Genomic DNA, 17,033 nt, shown 5'->3' on the forward strand with positions numbered 1-17,033 from the left:
TTTTGAAGTTCATTCATGTTGTCATGTTGTAGTGTAATTCAGTACTTCATGTCTTTCTGTGCTCGATAATACTCTTGGGTGGATATACCACATTTTACTAATCCACTAATCAGTTCATGGCTGTTTGGTTTGTTTGTGCTTTTTATTCATTTGAATAAAGCTGTTATGAACATTCATGTACATAACGTTTTCTGCTTCTTGGGTGCCTAGGAGTGGAATTGCTGATCTTGTGAGATTGTATAATTAACTTTTTGGGGCTCTACTCAGTTGTTTGCACCGTGGTGTTACCTTTTTTTTTCCCCCACTAGCAATGTATAAGGTTTCTAATTTCTTCGTGTTCTCACATAAATACTTGTTGTAGTTTTCTGAGGACCCTCCATACTGTTTTATGAAGTGGCTATACTTAAATGTTTTTTGACTACTGATTCAAAATCTGTTTACTTGCTATAGGAAATTATTCTCTTTCTTTTTGGGATAGTTTTGGTAGTGTGTGTTTTTGTAGGAATTTTTAAGATTATCTGGTTTGTTTGCCATGCATGCAAAAAAAAAAAAAAAAATCATAAAACCAGAACTAGAAACAACTCGGATGTCCATCAACTGAATGGATAAGCAAAATGCGGTATTCAGTGGAATATTATTGGACTGTAAAATGGAATGAAGTATTAAACATATTCTGTATCGTGGAGGTACCTTGTAAACATTATGGTAGGTGAGAGAAGCCAGTGAAAAGAGACAGTATATTATGTAATTGCAATTATATGAAATGTTCCAAATAGGTAAATATGTGGAGACAGTCGGGGCTTCCCTGATGGCTCAGTGGTTAAGAAGGAAACACGGGTTTGATCCCTGGGACCAGAAGATTCCCTGGAGAAGGAAATGGCAACCCACTTCTCAAATGAGAAGTGTTCCTATTCTACACTAAAGTAAAAACCCTGTTTTATATATAGTTATCAGTCGTGTATTTCCAATGTTTTTTACATTGTTCATTAATTTTTTCATTCATTGTGAAACAATTTCTGATGAATAACTCAAGCTAAATATTTATTGCTGTCATCTTTTCTACTAGTCCTGTCATTGTCTTAGTTATATGAAATTTATATAATCTGTGCTTCAGCTGCAGTGGCTTTCTTTTGTCTTTTTTATTTATTCTTACAGAATAAAGATAATATAAAGTTAAAATTTAAATTGTCAGCCAGTACTCCACAGATGATACCATTTGGACTCCTGGTGCTCTGTTGTAGGTGGTTTGAGTAGATGCTAGTAAGGTCTCTTCTAGCCTCAAACCTCACGGTTTCCGTGAGTTACCATAGGACCTACCCCTGTTGTTTTCTCTGCCTTTTTTAAAGTATCAATCTAGCAGCTTTTTTTTGCAAATATGAAAACAGATTTTCAGATTCATGAAACCTCTCAATCCAGCCCTAAGAACACATTATTGACCTAATTGTTCTTAATATTGGTTACTAATCCAGAGTACCAAGGCTTTGAATTAAAAAGTAATTTACAGTATCCACAGTATTTCCGAGTTTGAAAACACACTATTTTCTTTTCTCTTAGATGGAGACAGAAATTAGCAAGCCAGACCATGTCTCTGTTGCTTTTTGTTGATTCTACACCATGTGGCAGTGCCCAGTTCAGGCCAGGAAAACCTGGGTCTATTGAATGTCTGGGAAAGGTCTTACTTTGCTCAACGTTTTTTGTGTGTTTTTGGTTCATTTGTAGGGTCTTTTGGTTCCCTGTGGTCATGGAATTGTAAAGGGTTGGCAAAGCCTTCTTATTTGATTCAAAAAGTGTTTCTGTACTTTGCGGTATCTGAGACATGCTTTTACATATAAATTTGTTTAAAATTTTTTGGTAGATAATATCATAAAGCATTAGTGGTTGAGAAACAGCTTGCAAAGTTGGCCATTTCTGGTTTAGTGGGATTTAAAAGAGGACTTCTCCCCTACACCTCCCCCCAAAATCAACCAACCTTAGTCTTGTGAGGCTAGATTTTTCTGATTCATTAGTGAACGTACGGTTTCTACAGTGTACAAAGCTTGAATCAGACTGCTGCAGGAAGCACTGGAGACTCCACAGGGTGATTCTTTGAATGACATGAACAGTAAGCTTCACTCATAGTACCTGGAGGTAGTCTTGCCAGCCAAACTTTTTGAAGTGCAGTGTGTACTCACTGGTTGCAGCAGCAGAATTTGGGTCCTTTTACCATTTAGTAAGACCCTGATGCTGGGAAGGACTGAGGGCAGGAGGAGAAGGGGATGACAGAGGATGAGATGGTTGGATGGTATAACAGATTGGAGATGAGTTTGAGCAAACTCAGGGATATATATAGTGAAGAACAGGGAAGCCTGGCGTGCTACAGTTCATCCAATCACAAAGAGTCAGACACGACTGAGTGACTGAACAACAATAGCCACCATTTAATAAGGGTTAGGGAAAGAACCAGGATAATGTGAATATTTCTAAATGAGTCATGAACAGAATTCTATAACTAATGCTGGCCTATTACAGCTAAAGTGATTTATCTTGGGCTGTGACTGAAGAAATTACAAAACAGCAAGTGGTGCTCCCTGTAGAACTGACTCAGCAAAGTTGTAGTGGGGAATCAATAGTATGCTTCCTATCTTTCTGAACCACATTCCAAGTTCAGAGTTCAAAGAAAGGAAGAATCAAGTGTACATTTAAACTTACCCTTTATATAACAAAATAGTGCTTTATACATAGCACTTTGAAAATAGAATGACGTAGGTTTTCCTTATCAAGATAATATCATGCTTGGGTGGTAGATTAATTATACTTTTTATTGTGATACTTAATTTGCAGTTGCAGTAATGTGAATTGATGATGATGAAACAATACGGGGAAAAATGTTTCCTTATGAAATATAAGACTTTGGATTTCTCTCATTAGCTTATCTTTTTTTTTTATTTGTTTTTATTTTTGACTGCCCTGGGTCTTTGTTGCTTTGCACAGGCTTTCTCTAGCTGTGGCACACAGGGGCTAGTCTCTACTTGCAGTGCGCACGCTTCTCACTGCACTGGCTTCTCTTGTGGAAAGGCTCCGGGTGCACCAGCTTCAGTAGTTACAACATGGGGCTCATGACTGAGTAGTCTCCGCTCGCAGGCTCTAGAGCGCAGGCTCAAATAGTTGTGGTTCATGGACTTAGTTACACCACAGCATGTGGAATCCCTCAATCAGGGATTGAACTCGTGTCCCCTGAATTAGGGGGTGAATTCTTATCCACTGTGCCACAGGACACTCCCTTATCTAACTGTTTATTGTGAATTGCAAGGGAGTATTTGGTGAAATAAAAGTTAAGATAAATGAACACTAGGTCTGGAACACCGTATTTTTCATTTATTATGTGAATTTCATTTGTTACGGTTTCTCATGAGAATTATTTAGTAAAGAAGTGTCAGCTTAGGATTTTGCTCAGTTTATCCTCTTTAACACTCTAGTCATTGATTAGTATCTACTGATTTTTTTTTTTTGTATGGGTTTGTATGGGTTTTTGTTTGACCAGAGACCATTCTGGGAATAGAAAAAATGATATTGATATTTGAGACCTTTTTTATTTAATCTAAAAATATATGAGATTTTATTTGCTTGTGGGAAAGATGGGAGAAGTTAAGACAAAAGAAATGGAAAGAAATTTTAAACATTGTTTGGAAGTCACTATAAACCAACATTTCTTTCTGAGCACCCATATTTTTTACACATTACATAGGGTTGTTTTTTAAAAAAATATTTTTGTTTTTATTTATTTCACTGCAGTGGGTGGGTCTTAGTTGTGGCACGTGTGGTCTAGTTCCCCTTCCAGGAATCAACCCAGGCCCCCTGCAGTGGGAGTGCAGAGTCCTGGCCCCTGGACCACCAGGGAAATTCCTATATAGGGACTCTCTGGTCATTTGCGATTCTTTTCAGAACAACCCTTTGGAGAAAGTGCCATGGTTTTTATATAGGAGCGAAGGAACTGAGGTGTTGGCAGATGACATTGGCATGCTTGTAAGAGTGGACTAAAATTTGAACCTAAATATCTCTGACCCTTCCTTCTTTCCTCAGCTTCTTTCCTCTGTAAACTATATAGGTATGTTTGTGTATTTTCATTCATTGAACAGGGATCATTAAAAGCCTAATGGCTCCATTGTATGTTTTGCCTTATATAGTGTAAATAGAAAATACAATACAATATTGGCAAATACAATAGAAAAAGACCCAGGCCCTCCTGAACACCCAGGCTCTACAGAAGGAGTCAGGCAAATGTACTGGGAAGAGTTGAGTTCACTTCACTCACTCAGTCACGTCTGCCTCTTTGCGACCCCTTGGACTGCAGCACACCAGGCCTCCCTGTCCATCTCCAACTTCCGGAGTTTACTCAAACTCATGTCCATTGAGTCAGTGATGCCCTCCAACCATCTCATCCTCTGTCGTCCCCTTCTCCTACCGTCCCCTTCTCCTACCGCCTTCAATCTTTCCCAGCATCAGGGTCTTTTCCAGTGAGCCAGCTCTTTGCATCAGGTGGCCAAAGTATTGGAGTTTCAGCTTCAATATCTGTCCTTCCAATGAACACCCAGGACTGATCTCCTTTAGGATGGACTGGCTGGATCTCCTTGCAGTCCAGGGGACTCTCAAGAGTCTTCTCCAACACCACAGTTCAAAAGCATCAATTCTTCGGCGCTCAGCCTTCTTTATAGTGCAGCTCTGACATCCATACATGACTACTGGGAAGAGTGGCTGTGGGTGATTCATCTATACTGAAGTAAGTGTTAAGAAACACACAGAAAAATTCAGTCAGTGTGATTCAGTGTATGAGCCTAAAACATAAGCATTCTTGGATGTGAGATCAGTTTTAAGCTAGACTCTAGCTGCCCCCCCCCCACCCCACTGCCTTTTTCACTCAGATAAATGAGACTGTAAATATGTTGTGTTATCATGGCGTCTCATTATGTTCTAGGTGTCGGAGTACTGGTAAACAAATTCGTCCAAAATTCCTGCCCTAGTGCACTTTTATTTTAGATGTGGAAGATGGAATTAGGATGTATAAATTAATTGTAAATACATAGAGTGTGTGGGCCGGTTCCTGGCATCATGAAAATCAGAGCAGGGACTCATCGATAAGAGTGAGGTGTGGGGAATTGCAATTTTAAATGGTTAGCGGAATGACTGTCTCACCATGTAAGTGACATTCGAGCAAGGATACAAGTGGAAGGTGAGGAAGGGAGCTGTGTAGACATCCAAGATCAGAGGGTTCAAGGCATGGGGTGCAGCCAGCATATAGGCCTCTGGACAGGAGCTGCCTGCTATATGGAGGAATAGCAAGAAGAATCACAGACAGGTAGCTGTATTGCAGGGAAGAGGAGGTCAGGGGAGACTATGAGGGTCCTTGTGGGCCTTTGTAACAGTTTAATGTTTACTTGGAGGTGGAGCCAAAGGAGGGATTTGAGCAGAAGAGTGTCAGGGTGTAACCTGTGTTTTAATGTTTTATTCTGTTAGGTTGAGAATAGACCCCATCTAGGAATTGTTAAATTGATGTATTTTTGTAATAACTATGTACTGTGTTTGAATATTAAATTTTTTTTTATCACCACGCCTTTTATTAAAGAACTTCATTTTTTTTTTTAATTTGACCTGGAAAGGAAACAGAATTGCCTTTCTGATCATCTGTTTATTTGTGGCCAAGCATACTGAAAAGTTGATAGGATAGCACAGTGGAGTCTCCTGTGCCTACCAGGTAGGTTCAGCTTTGCCATTTTAATCGATTTAGGCATCTAAAGAAACGATTTTTATTTTATTATCTTTGTGAATTATTTCAAAGTAAGTTGTATACCTCATGATTCTTTTCATCCCCACTAAGTAACTCAGCAAGTGTCTCCTAAGAATAAGGACATTTTCCTAAATAAATATCATAATACAGTGACTCTTAGTCACTTAAGGTCATCAGCCCTTCCCCTTAGGGTGTTGGAATGTGCATGTATATTCAGGGGCCAGGCAGGAGTCTGTTAAATACATATTATTGTACCCTCCATTTGTATTGCCTAATCTGAAGGCAAATAGATGTGGAAACAGTGGATGACTTTATTTTTCTGGGCTCCAAAATCACTACAGATGGTGATTGCGGCCATGAAATTAAAAGACGCTTACTCCTTGGAAGGAAAGTTATGACCAACCTAGACAGCATGTTGAGAAGCAGAGACATTACTTTGCCAACAAAGGTCTGTCTAGTCGAGGCTGTGGTTTTTCCAGTGGTCATGTATGGATGTGAAAGTTGGACTATAAAGAAAGCTGAGCGCTGAAGGATTGATGCTTTTGAACTGTGGTGTTGGAAAAGACTCTTGAGAGTCCCATGGACTGCAAGGAGATCCAACCAGTCCATCCTAAAGCAGATCAGTCCTGGGTGTTCATTGGAAGGATTGATGTTGAAGCTGAAATTCCAATACTTTGGCCACCTGATGCGAAGAGCTGATTCATTTGAAAAGACCCTGAGGCTGGGAAAGATTGAGGGCAAGGGGAGAAGGAGATGACAGAGGGTGAGATGGTTGGATGGCATCACCGGCTCAATGGACATGGGTTTGGGTGGACTCCGGTAGTTGGTGATGGACAGGGAGGCCTAGCGAGCTGCGGTTCATGGGGTCACAAAGAGTCAGACACGACTGAGCGACTGAACTGAATCTGAAGTATGGGTTTTACTTTATTTTATTGTTTTGCATGCTGAGTAGATTCACTGTCTATCTTAATTCTGGTTTAGAGAAATTTGAAAGATTAAGTTCATTGATGCTTTTCCTTATTATTGACTATGCTTTTAGGGAACTTGAATCACAGATATTATTATATATAGAATGTTCAGAGAAGATTCTTTTATATCAATGAGTGAATTATCCCCTGAGCTCCTGAATGCCTTGTGGAATAATGAACTCAAGGAGTGTATCTTGAGCCATTTGTCACAGCTCTGTGTAGAAGAACCCAACTCATTATTCCTAGTTTATGAGAAGGTTAAGAACTAGTCTGTAGTCCATCAGGAGATGAAGAGCATCCTGATAATAATAATGTTGAAAAGGTCACTTTCTAGGAACATAAAGCCCAGAAGTGACTATTAAGATTCTTAACCGCAGATACTGTTTATAGCATATAAATAGCCTCATTCTTCTCACCCTGAGGATTCCCATAACATCTTTAAAATCAGGCCCTTCTAAAACACCAGTGTGTGAGACCATGCTAGGCTCGTGAACCTAAGGAAACAGGGATCAGTATTTGATCTTCAGGCTGCGTCATGTGGAGTGGACTTCTCTGTTCTCTTTGTCACTGTTATATTTTAAGGGCTCTTTCAGATCTGTATTAAGAGGCATTGAAATAGAGATTCAGATTTTTGAGCAGCTCAGAATTGGATATTTAACCTCTAAGGACTATCCAGGATTTAAGTGACTTACCTAATGACTCACTCAGTAGATGATAGGACAAGAATTTTTAGGAAGAAATTGCCTTCATGTATATAATTGTCTGCTTTTAGGTGACTTGTAGAAATCAGATCAGATATTATGCTTAGTTGATATAGCTCTCTTGCTATGGGGCAGTTATGTAGGACAGGTAATACTACTAATTGGGGCTATATTTTATGATGAGTTACATAAACATAGAAAAATAATTCATTATTGGAGGATTGGAGATAGAATGAAGTATAATATTGTTCAAGGAGGACTACAAAGGAAGTGCTATAAGAAGGAACACACCGGGTTGTGTAATTTTAGATTAAAGAAGACTTCACAAAGAAAGTGGAATTTGAACTGAGTATTGAAAAAGAGGTTTAGAATGTCACTGAGCCAGCTTGGAGCAAGTATAATTTTCTATTCTGTAGAACAACATGAACAAAGACCCAGAGGTGGAAATGGAAGGTTGTTTAAAAGGTGAGAAGTAAACCAGGTTGGCCATAATACAAAATTCAAATAAGGATGTAGAAAGAGAATAGCATGCAGAAGCTGGAGTGAGGTTATAGAGAATGATACAGGCTCATGAGCTTGCTTGGACGGTATTGCCAGCTTTATGGAATGTTTGGACTTTAATACAGGGAATGACCTGATTATTCTCCCAGAAGTGTTCCTACTGTGAGTTCCTACCATAGGCCTCTTTTTTCCCCCTTCCCTGGGAAGACAAAAGTTACTGGAATCACATTTCTAAAATTTTCTGATCTCAGGACTTCTTTGACCATTTAAAAATATCAAGGAACCCCAAATGCTTCCATTTATCTGGATTATATCATTGATTTTTTTTTTTACTATATTAAAAATTGAAACTGGGAAAGTTTTTAAAACAAAATGATACATAGGTGCACATTTCTATGACTACCTTCATCGTGTAGCATCTGGAAAGTCATATTCCACACTTAGATGAGAGTGAAAAGGGAAGTAACATCTTGTGTTGCTGTGTAAATAGTTTTGACCTTGGGAACTCCCAGGGTACCTGGACCACATGTTGTGAATCAGTCACTGAATTAAATAATCTTGTACTTGAATATTCATGGTGGGAGAGGGGACATTATTATAAAAAGAAAAAGTTATAAGTAGAGGCCATGTGGAGGAAGCACAGTTACTAATACTTCAGTCAGTTAGGGAAGGCTTCACAAAGGAAATGACCTTGTAAACAATAATGAAAAAGGAAGGAGTGAACACCTAGCATATTTTAAAAATAACGCAGGAAATCTGTGGGGAGCAGAGTTCCTGGTCAAGTGTAGCCGTGGAGGTGTGCGACTGGTTTTGAAAGGCTTTTACCTCATAGACTTTACCTTGTAGAGAAGAGGACCAGAGTCTCTGTAGAAGTAGCATTGTTCTGTCTGTTCTAGAAAGTGACTGTTGACAGTTTACAGATGATGTGTAAGAATGTTCTCAACAAGTAAACGTCATTCTTTTCCAAGGAGAATCATGACTTAGTTATTTGTAACATACTTTATTAAAGGCAGGTATTTTGCAAGCATTTAATTCTTTCCTCAAAGCTAACTTTTCCAGTTCCCTCAAGACTTTAGGAAATGGTTTCTTTATCTCTCCTCATTTTGGTTTTGTTAAGCATATTGTTTATGGGCTTCCCTGGTGGCTCAGCAGTCAGCCTGCAATTCAGGAAACCTGGGTTTCATCCCTGGGTCAGATAGATCCCCTGGAGGAGGGTATGGCAACCCACTCCAGTATTCTTGCCTGGAGAATACCGTGGACAGAGGAGCCTGGCGGCCTATAGTCCATGGAGTTGCAAAGAGTCAGACACGACTGAAGCGACTGAACATGCATGCATTGGTGGCTCAGATGGTGAAGAATCTGCCTGCAGTGCAGGAGACCCGAGTTCTATTCCTGGGTCTGGAAGATCCCCTGGAAGAGAAAATGGCTGCCCACTCCAGTATTCTTGCCTGGAAAATCCCATGGAGAGAGGAGCCTGGTGGGCTACAGTCCATGGGGTTGCAGAAAGTCGGACACATCTAAGCGACTAACACTTTCACTTTCAAGCATATTATTACTAGACCAAAAAGTACACCTTGTGGAAGCTGGGGGAAAGGGGTAGTGACTGGGGATGAAATTGTCCTGGACTAGTGAATGAGACCATTTCTCTGAAGATGTTCTTATGGATGCTGGCTAATTTGCTTCTCACCCTTGGTTGAGGTTTATTCAGAAGTTAAGGAGGTATGTGTGTGTTAGTCACTCAGTCTTGTCTGACTCTTTGTGATCCCACGGACTGTAGCCTTTCAGGCTTCTCTGTCCATGAAATTTTCCAGGCAAGAATACTGAAGTGGGTTGCCATTTCCTCCTCCAGGGGATCTTCCTAACTGATTGATCCTGGGTCTCCTGCATTGTAGGCAGATTCTTTACTGTCTGAGCCACCAGGGAAGCTCGGTGGAGGTACAGTAGTTATCTATTGGTGCAAAACAAATTACCACAAAATTAGTGGCTTAAAACACAGTACATTTATTACCTCCTAGTTGCTGTGAGTCAGAAGTCTATGCATAGCCTAACTTGTCCTCTGCTGAGGATCTCAAAAGGCAACAATCAAGTTGATGGAGGAGCTACATTCTCATCTGGAGGCTTGACTGTTGAAGAATCCATCCCCAGGCTCACTCTTGTTCTCAGAATTAATTTACTTACGGCTGTAGAACTGAAAGCCTTGGTTTCTTGCTGGCTGTCAGCTGGAAGCTTCCCTCGGCTCCTAGGGCCACTGAGGACTCTGCCATTGAGGCTTCCTCTGCATGGCAGCGTACTTCATCAATCCAACAAGGAGTCTCCCGAGTGAGTCTGGTAACAACACAGGGTCTCGTATCATTTAACATCCTGTCACTCTGGCTGTGTTCTCTTGTGGCTAGAAGTAAATCACAGATGCTGCTCACACTTGGAAGGGATTCATACAAGGGCATGAAAATCTCGAGGAGGGACCCGATGAAGCCATCCTCACATCTCAACACCGTGCCCCTCAATTCCCAACATTCAAGTTGAGACCTTGAGAGTCTGGCAGTGTCTCCAAGACTATCTTCGTTCATAAGCAGGGCTGTCATACTAGGATGAATTTTCTGTCGCAGAGGTTTGCAAGCTCTTTCTGTAAAGGACTAAATGGTCCTTTATAGGATCTTTACTTTTACTGCCTTTGATGACAGTCTCTGTTGCAACTACTCAGTTCTGCGTTTGTGGTGCAGAAGCACCCATAGGCAATACTAAAACAAATGAGCACAGCCGTGTTCTGATAAAATTTTATTGACAAAAGCAGCCATCGTTTGCTGACCCCTTGTCAGCTGGATTGATCGGATATCTCTTGAGTCATTAGTAACATAAGAGAGTGGGAGCCAGGCAGGTCATTTTATAAACTGATCTGATCTTTTACAGAAAAGATCACATGGTGAGGGGGAAGTCACAGATGACACACCAGATTGCGAAAGGTCTTTGGCAGCCAGGGAAGATTGAGAGTCCTTTGTTGTCACTGAAGCAGCACCAGAGGCCACTGAAAAGCTCACGTGCAGCCAACTGAGCTTTCTGATTTTACTAATTGCCATTGAACACTTACTATGAGCCAGACAGTTATTAGCATTTTACGTGAAGTAATTAAATCCTTAGGTCTGTCTCTGTGAAGGAAATAATAATAATATTCTTCTTTTGTGTATTAGCAAACTTAAGCCACTGTCCGCTAAGTAGCTTGCTTAGTGTTACTTGAGCTGGTAAATTGTGGGGACAGGATTCAAGCCTAATTATTGTGTATCCAGAGCTCATCCTATTTTTCTAGAGCAGGGTCTTGCAAATCTTGGGTCTTGGGCCAAATCCAGGTTGCCACCTATGTTTATTTAGCTCACAATATATGAGAATGGTTTTTACGTTTTTAAATGTTTGGATGAAACCAAAAAAATAATATTTTGTGATACGTAGAAATTACATGATGTTTAAATTTCAGTGTTCATGAAGTTGTATTGGAACACAGCCAGACCCATTCATTTCCAAGCTGCTTTTGTAGCCGATTTCATGCTGCTATAGCAGAGTTGAGTAGATGCCACTAAGACTGTAGGGCCTGCAAACCTGAAAATAGTTACTGTCTGACCCTTTACAGAAAAAGTTTACCAACCCCTGATCTACTGCATAAGAACTAATCGTAAACTATGATGTCAATATTTTCCCTTGGCTGATGCAGCATTAAGTACCTCGTCAGAGGATTTTTTTTTTTTTTCTTTATCTTTCTGTCTTTGGCCCGTAGCTCACTAGTTTATGTTATGTGCTTTCTTATAGGTTGGGAATTTTCTTTTATTCATTCTAGTATCTTTAATTAACTCTGTAGACATGGGTCAGGCCATATATTTGTAGGGAAAGGTTCTTAACCTTCTAGTTGATCGGCAACAGGATGACATTAAGGGATATATGAACGGCTGCAACCTCTTCAGATTTTACACCTCTGACCAGAACTCAGACCAAAGACAAAGCACATGTGTGCACATGCTTGCTCTCTCTTTCCAGGAAGACTTCTAATAGCCGCTTTAACAAAATGTTTTATAGAATAGAAACCATTCCTCTTCCACATAGCATCCTGAGAAGTATACAGCTCATAATTAAACTCTTAATAAACATCTCCTTAAAAGTCTGAACACTCATCTTCAGATAGTCCCCGTTACAGAGAGTCTGTCTCTAACTCTACCATCCTTTTATGAATAGGTATTAATATTAATATTAATATTAATGTTCATCTTGAAATTATAAGAGTTGATATCAAATTTTGCTTGCTTTACAGTAGAAAGAGTATGTTCTCTTTTTAGAATGCAGAGCTATAGATTGTGATTATTTATTTCAAATGTAGATTACCTTTATTAAAAAAAATACTGCATTTCTCCCACATAGTACTTATTCAGTATGTAATTAAGTTGATCCAGCAAAGGTGGCTTAATGCACATTCAATTAAAAGTAACTTTTGAGATTTTAGGGTTCAAAAAAGCTCCATCTGCATTTGCTTTTTTGTTCACATCATTTTATTATGTTTTAATGTATCTTAATTCTGGTTACATATTTCATCTGAACTAGGAATGAAAACATTACCTGTAGTTTTTTTCCCTTGTACCTGATGTTTTCACTTTCCTACTCCCAGTACTGAGAATCATGAGTTTTTGAATAGTGTCAGCTGTACACATACATACAAAGTTTTCCTTAGATACTGTGTTGCTTTAAGTGTAGTTGCCACACTGTGTTAAGGCGATTGCATCACTAATTGAGTTGTCATTTTTTCATAAACTGGATTTCTTAAAAAAGGAAAGGAGAAAAGAGAATTGAACGTTTTTGAACACTGAACCTTGAACATTTTTGCTTAACTTATTTTGTTGTGAACTGCTTCTGTGAGTAACACTGTTTTAGGAAATTCCTAGTTTCTCCCTAAAGTTGACCAGTAACACTTGATCCATTGCCTTCCTAGTATTGAATTCTGCTGATGTAGCAGATGTAAATGATGTTCCGTTATGGTTTTAAATTACATTTCTCTGATGACTTACAGTATCTTAAATTTATCAGTCATACGTCATTCTGTGGAATAACTGTTCTTGTCTTACATTCACTTTTCCGTAGTGTTTACCTTTTTCTTTATAAATCTGAGGAACTAATCTAGTTACTGTGAGGCATGTGTTCTTTTGTTACTTGTTCTTTTTGGTATCTCAATGTAAGGAAGTCCTTTATTTTCATTTTAATAGTTTTTTCTTCTATTTTATGGGCACATTTTATGTTGTGATTAAGAGATCATTCAGGTTTGTTGTTTTTTTTTCATGTGTCTATCTAGAATTGATTTTTTTTGTTAGCATATTGAAATGCAGCTGATTTTGTATGTTAATAGCTAACTGTCTTGCAATGCTGTCTTTATTTCTAGTAACTTTCCTGCAGATTCTTCTAGGTACATCGTTTTATTTTCTGCAGATCATAATTATTTTCTTCTTTCCTTTCTACCCCTTTTTGATTTCTTTTTCTTTATTGACTACCTAGGCTGTGACCTCTATGGCAATATCAAAGGAAAGAAGTTATACTGGTATTCATGTCTTGCTCTTGATAATAAATGGAATACTATAGGCATCTCTTCTTGAAGAATGACATATATTATAAGATTGTTGCTGACTGTCTTCGGGGGGCTCAGGAACTGTCCTTTTATTTTTAACCCTTGTCATGAAAGATATCGAGTTTTATCAGATACTTTTATGCATATGAGCAAATAAGTTGATAGAAATATTAATGTTAAACTACTCTTCTGTTATTGTCATATTATTTTGTCATAATATATTACCTTTTTAAATACACTACTGTTTTCTGGTTTTAGGTATTTTGCTTTGGAGTTTCTCACTTATGACTATGAATGAGCCTAGGGGCCTGTATAATATTCCTTATCTGTTGTCTGTATTCAATTTGTGAATCAAGATTATTACTGGCCTTATAGAATGAACTAGGAGATATTCTGTCTTCCATATTCTCTGGAAAAATTTATGAAGATTATAATCATTTTTTTTCCTTAAAAGTTTGGTAGAATTCCCTAGTAAAAACATCTGGACCTGTGGTGTTTTTTTCTAAGTTTTTAAGCTTTTGCAGTTATTATACTTCTTCTTCCCAGATCTGTTTAGGAAAATCAGTTTTCTCATAATTTTGTTAATTTGATCTAGTTTTTTTGTTTTATTTGGCATAACTTTTTTAGAGCGGTTTGTCACTTCCTTTTTTTTTTTTAAGTATAGTCAATTTGCAATATTAGTTTCAGGTGGACAGCATAGTGATTCAGTATTTTTATAGCTTATAATACTTTACATTTATTATAAAATGTTGGCTATGCTCTCCGTGCTGTAGAATATATTCTTTTTTTTGCAACTTAATTTTTAAAATTGAATGATTTGCTTTACAGAATTTTCTGGTTTTCTGTCATACATCAACAAGACTCAGTCATAGGTACAGCCATGTCCCCTCCTTCCCAAACCTCTGTTCCATCTCTTTCCCCATTCTGGCCTTCTAGATTGTCGCAGAGCCCCTGTTTGAGTTCCCTGAGTCATACAGCAAATTGCCATTGGCTGTCTACTTTACATACAGTGTTATAAATTTCTATATTACTCCGTCTCACCCTCTCCCTTCTCCCTTCCCACCATGTCCGTAGGTCTCTTCTCTGTGTCTGTTTCTCCATTGCTGCTGCTGCTAAGTCACTTCAGTTGTGTCCGACTCTGTGCGACCCCATAGATGGCAGCCCACCAGGCTCTCCCATCCCTGGGATTCTCCGGGCAAGAACACTGGAGTGGGTGCCATTTCCTTCTCCAATGCGTGAAAGTGAAGTCGCTCAGTCGTGTCCGACTCTAGGGACCCCATGGACTGCAGCCTACCAGGCTCCTCCGTCCATGGGATTTGCCAGGCAAGAAAGAGTACTGGAGAGTTTCTCCATTGCTGCCCTGCAAATAAATTTGTCAGTACCATCTTTATAGATCCCATATATATGTGTCAGTATACAATATTTATTTTCTTTTTGTGACTTACTTCACTCTGTATAAAAGGGTCTAGGTTCATCCACCTCACTAGAACTAGGTGACTCAAATGTGTTCCTTTTTATGGCTGAGTAGTATTCCACTGTATATATGCACCAGAGCTTCTTTATCCTTTCATCTCTTGTTGGACATCTGGGTTAGTTCCATGTTCTAGCTCTTGTAAATAGTGCTACTTGTTGCTTATTTATTTTATATGTATAGTAGTTTGTGCTCTTAACCCCCTTTCCCATCTTGACACTCTTTCCTTCCCTCTCCTCACTGGTAACCACTATTCTGTGAGTCTGTTTCTGTTTTATTTTTTATATTTCTCATATAAGTGATAACAGAATATTTGTCTTTCTCTGCCTGATTTATTTCACTAAATGTAATGCCCTCCAAGTCCATCCGTATTGTTCCACAGTATGAAATTTCGTTCTTTTTATGGCTAAGAAATATTTGTGTGTGTGTGTTCCACATCTTCTTTATCCATTCATCCTTTGTTGGATACTTAGATTGTATCCATATCTTGGCCACTGTAAATAAGGTTGCTCCAAACATTGGAGTGCTAATATTTTTTTGAATTAGTGTTTTCATTTCCTTAAATATTTACTCAGGACTGGAATAGTGGTTTTTGTTGTTCTTTTTGAGGAACCCATACTGCACTGACTTACCTTCCCACTGACTGTGTACTGGGATTCTCTCTTCTCCACATCCTCACCAGCATGTGTTAGTCGTGATCTTTTTGATGAGAGCCATTTTGACAAGTGTGAGATGATACCTCATTAGGATTTTGACTTTCATTTCTCTGAAGATTTGCAACTTTGAGCCTCTTTTCTTGTGTCTGTTGGCCATCTGTTTGTTTTCTTTGGAAAAGTGTTTATGCAAGTCTAATGCTCATTTTCTCATTGAATTATTTGTGTTTTTTAAAATATTGAATTGTATGAGCTGTTTATATATTTTGAATATTAACCCTTCACCAGTCAGTATTATTTGTAAATATTTTTACCTCTTCAGTAGGTTGTTACCACTTCCTTTTTGACCTTTGCTTTTTTATCAATAGTTTATGGCCTTTCTTCCATTTTTAATATTGATTTCTGCCTTCCCTCTCTTTTCTTGATCTGTCACAGAAGAGATACCTTGAATCTATTTTATATTTTAAACTGTTGTATTTTTGTTTGTTTTTTATATCTTTAATTTTTGTTGCCCTTGTTATTTTCTGCCTACCTCCTCTATTCTGTTTTTCTTTCTTTCTTTTTTATAAAGAATGTACAGCTTATAGACTTTGAACCGTTATTTCTTTTCTAATCTAAGAATAAAAAGGCATATTTTACCTTTTCCCGTAAGTGGTATTTTTACTGAATCTCAAAATTACATTTCCAAACACAGAGAAGTGTGTATTTTAAGCTTCTGATTTCATTGCATTGTGGTAACAAAGACAACTTTAACTTAAAAAGTGTTTTTGAACTTTTAATTTTTATGTGTACAGAAAAATGGAGACCCACAGTGGGCAGTTCAATTCATTTTCACACATGAAACACACTCATGTAAGCAGCCCCAAGATCAAGAAAACTGTTTATTACCAGCATCCCAAGCCACCCTTGAGCCCACCCCTTTCCTGGTGAACCACTGTCCTGATTTCTAACACCACAGAGTGCTTTCATCTGCTTTTGAATTTTAAATTAGTAGAATCATAGAATGTGTGGTTTTATGTCAAGCTTCTGGTTGTGAGATTTGTCCGTTAGACTATGTGTAGTTGTATTTCAGATACTCTCAGAACTTTACAACAGTTTTTACTTTTTCCCCACATTGTACTATTTGTTCTTATTCCTTTGTTTGTAGAAGGAGCTGAAGAGGAAAAAATGGAAACAGATACTGATGCTCAGCAGCCTGAAAAGGTAAAATGTCAGTCTGTTTGAGTTCTCCCACGACAGAAAAGCCATAGAGAGCACAGTCTTTCACACAATAACAGTTTGGGTTTATTTTGATCTTTTGAGTCCCTCTCAGGACTATAAGTGATTCTGTCAGCCATTTTCACTTTCCTGGTTTAAGGTGCAGTTCTCATAAGACATAATACAGGACA

General features: G+C 38.5%; 1 protein-coding gene across 1 annotated transcript in view; it reads left to right on the top strand.

Annotated features, from left to right (window-relative positions):
* The window catches only part of SMARCC1 (SWI/SNF related BAF chromatin remodeling complex subunit C1), a 125,630-nt gene that overhangs the window by 71,037 nt on the left and 37,560 nt on the right, over positions 1-17,033 (top strand). Inside the window, exon 22 of the mRNA XM_086368291.1 lies at positions 16,793-16,848. Coding sequence (XP_086224417.1) covers positions 16,793-16,848 — 56 coding nt within the window. The remainder of the gene's footprint in view (positions 1-16,792; positions 16,849-17,033) is intronic.

Source organism: Bos grunniens, chromosome 22, assembly GCF_055505025.1.
Source record: "Bos grunniens cultivar Pamir isolate PY7600 chromosome 22, Bosgru_T2T1.0, whole genome shotgun sequence".
Classification (NCBI taxonomy): Eukaryota; Metazoa; Chordata; class Mammalia; order Artiodactyla; family Bovidae; genus Bos; species Bos grunniens.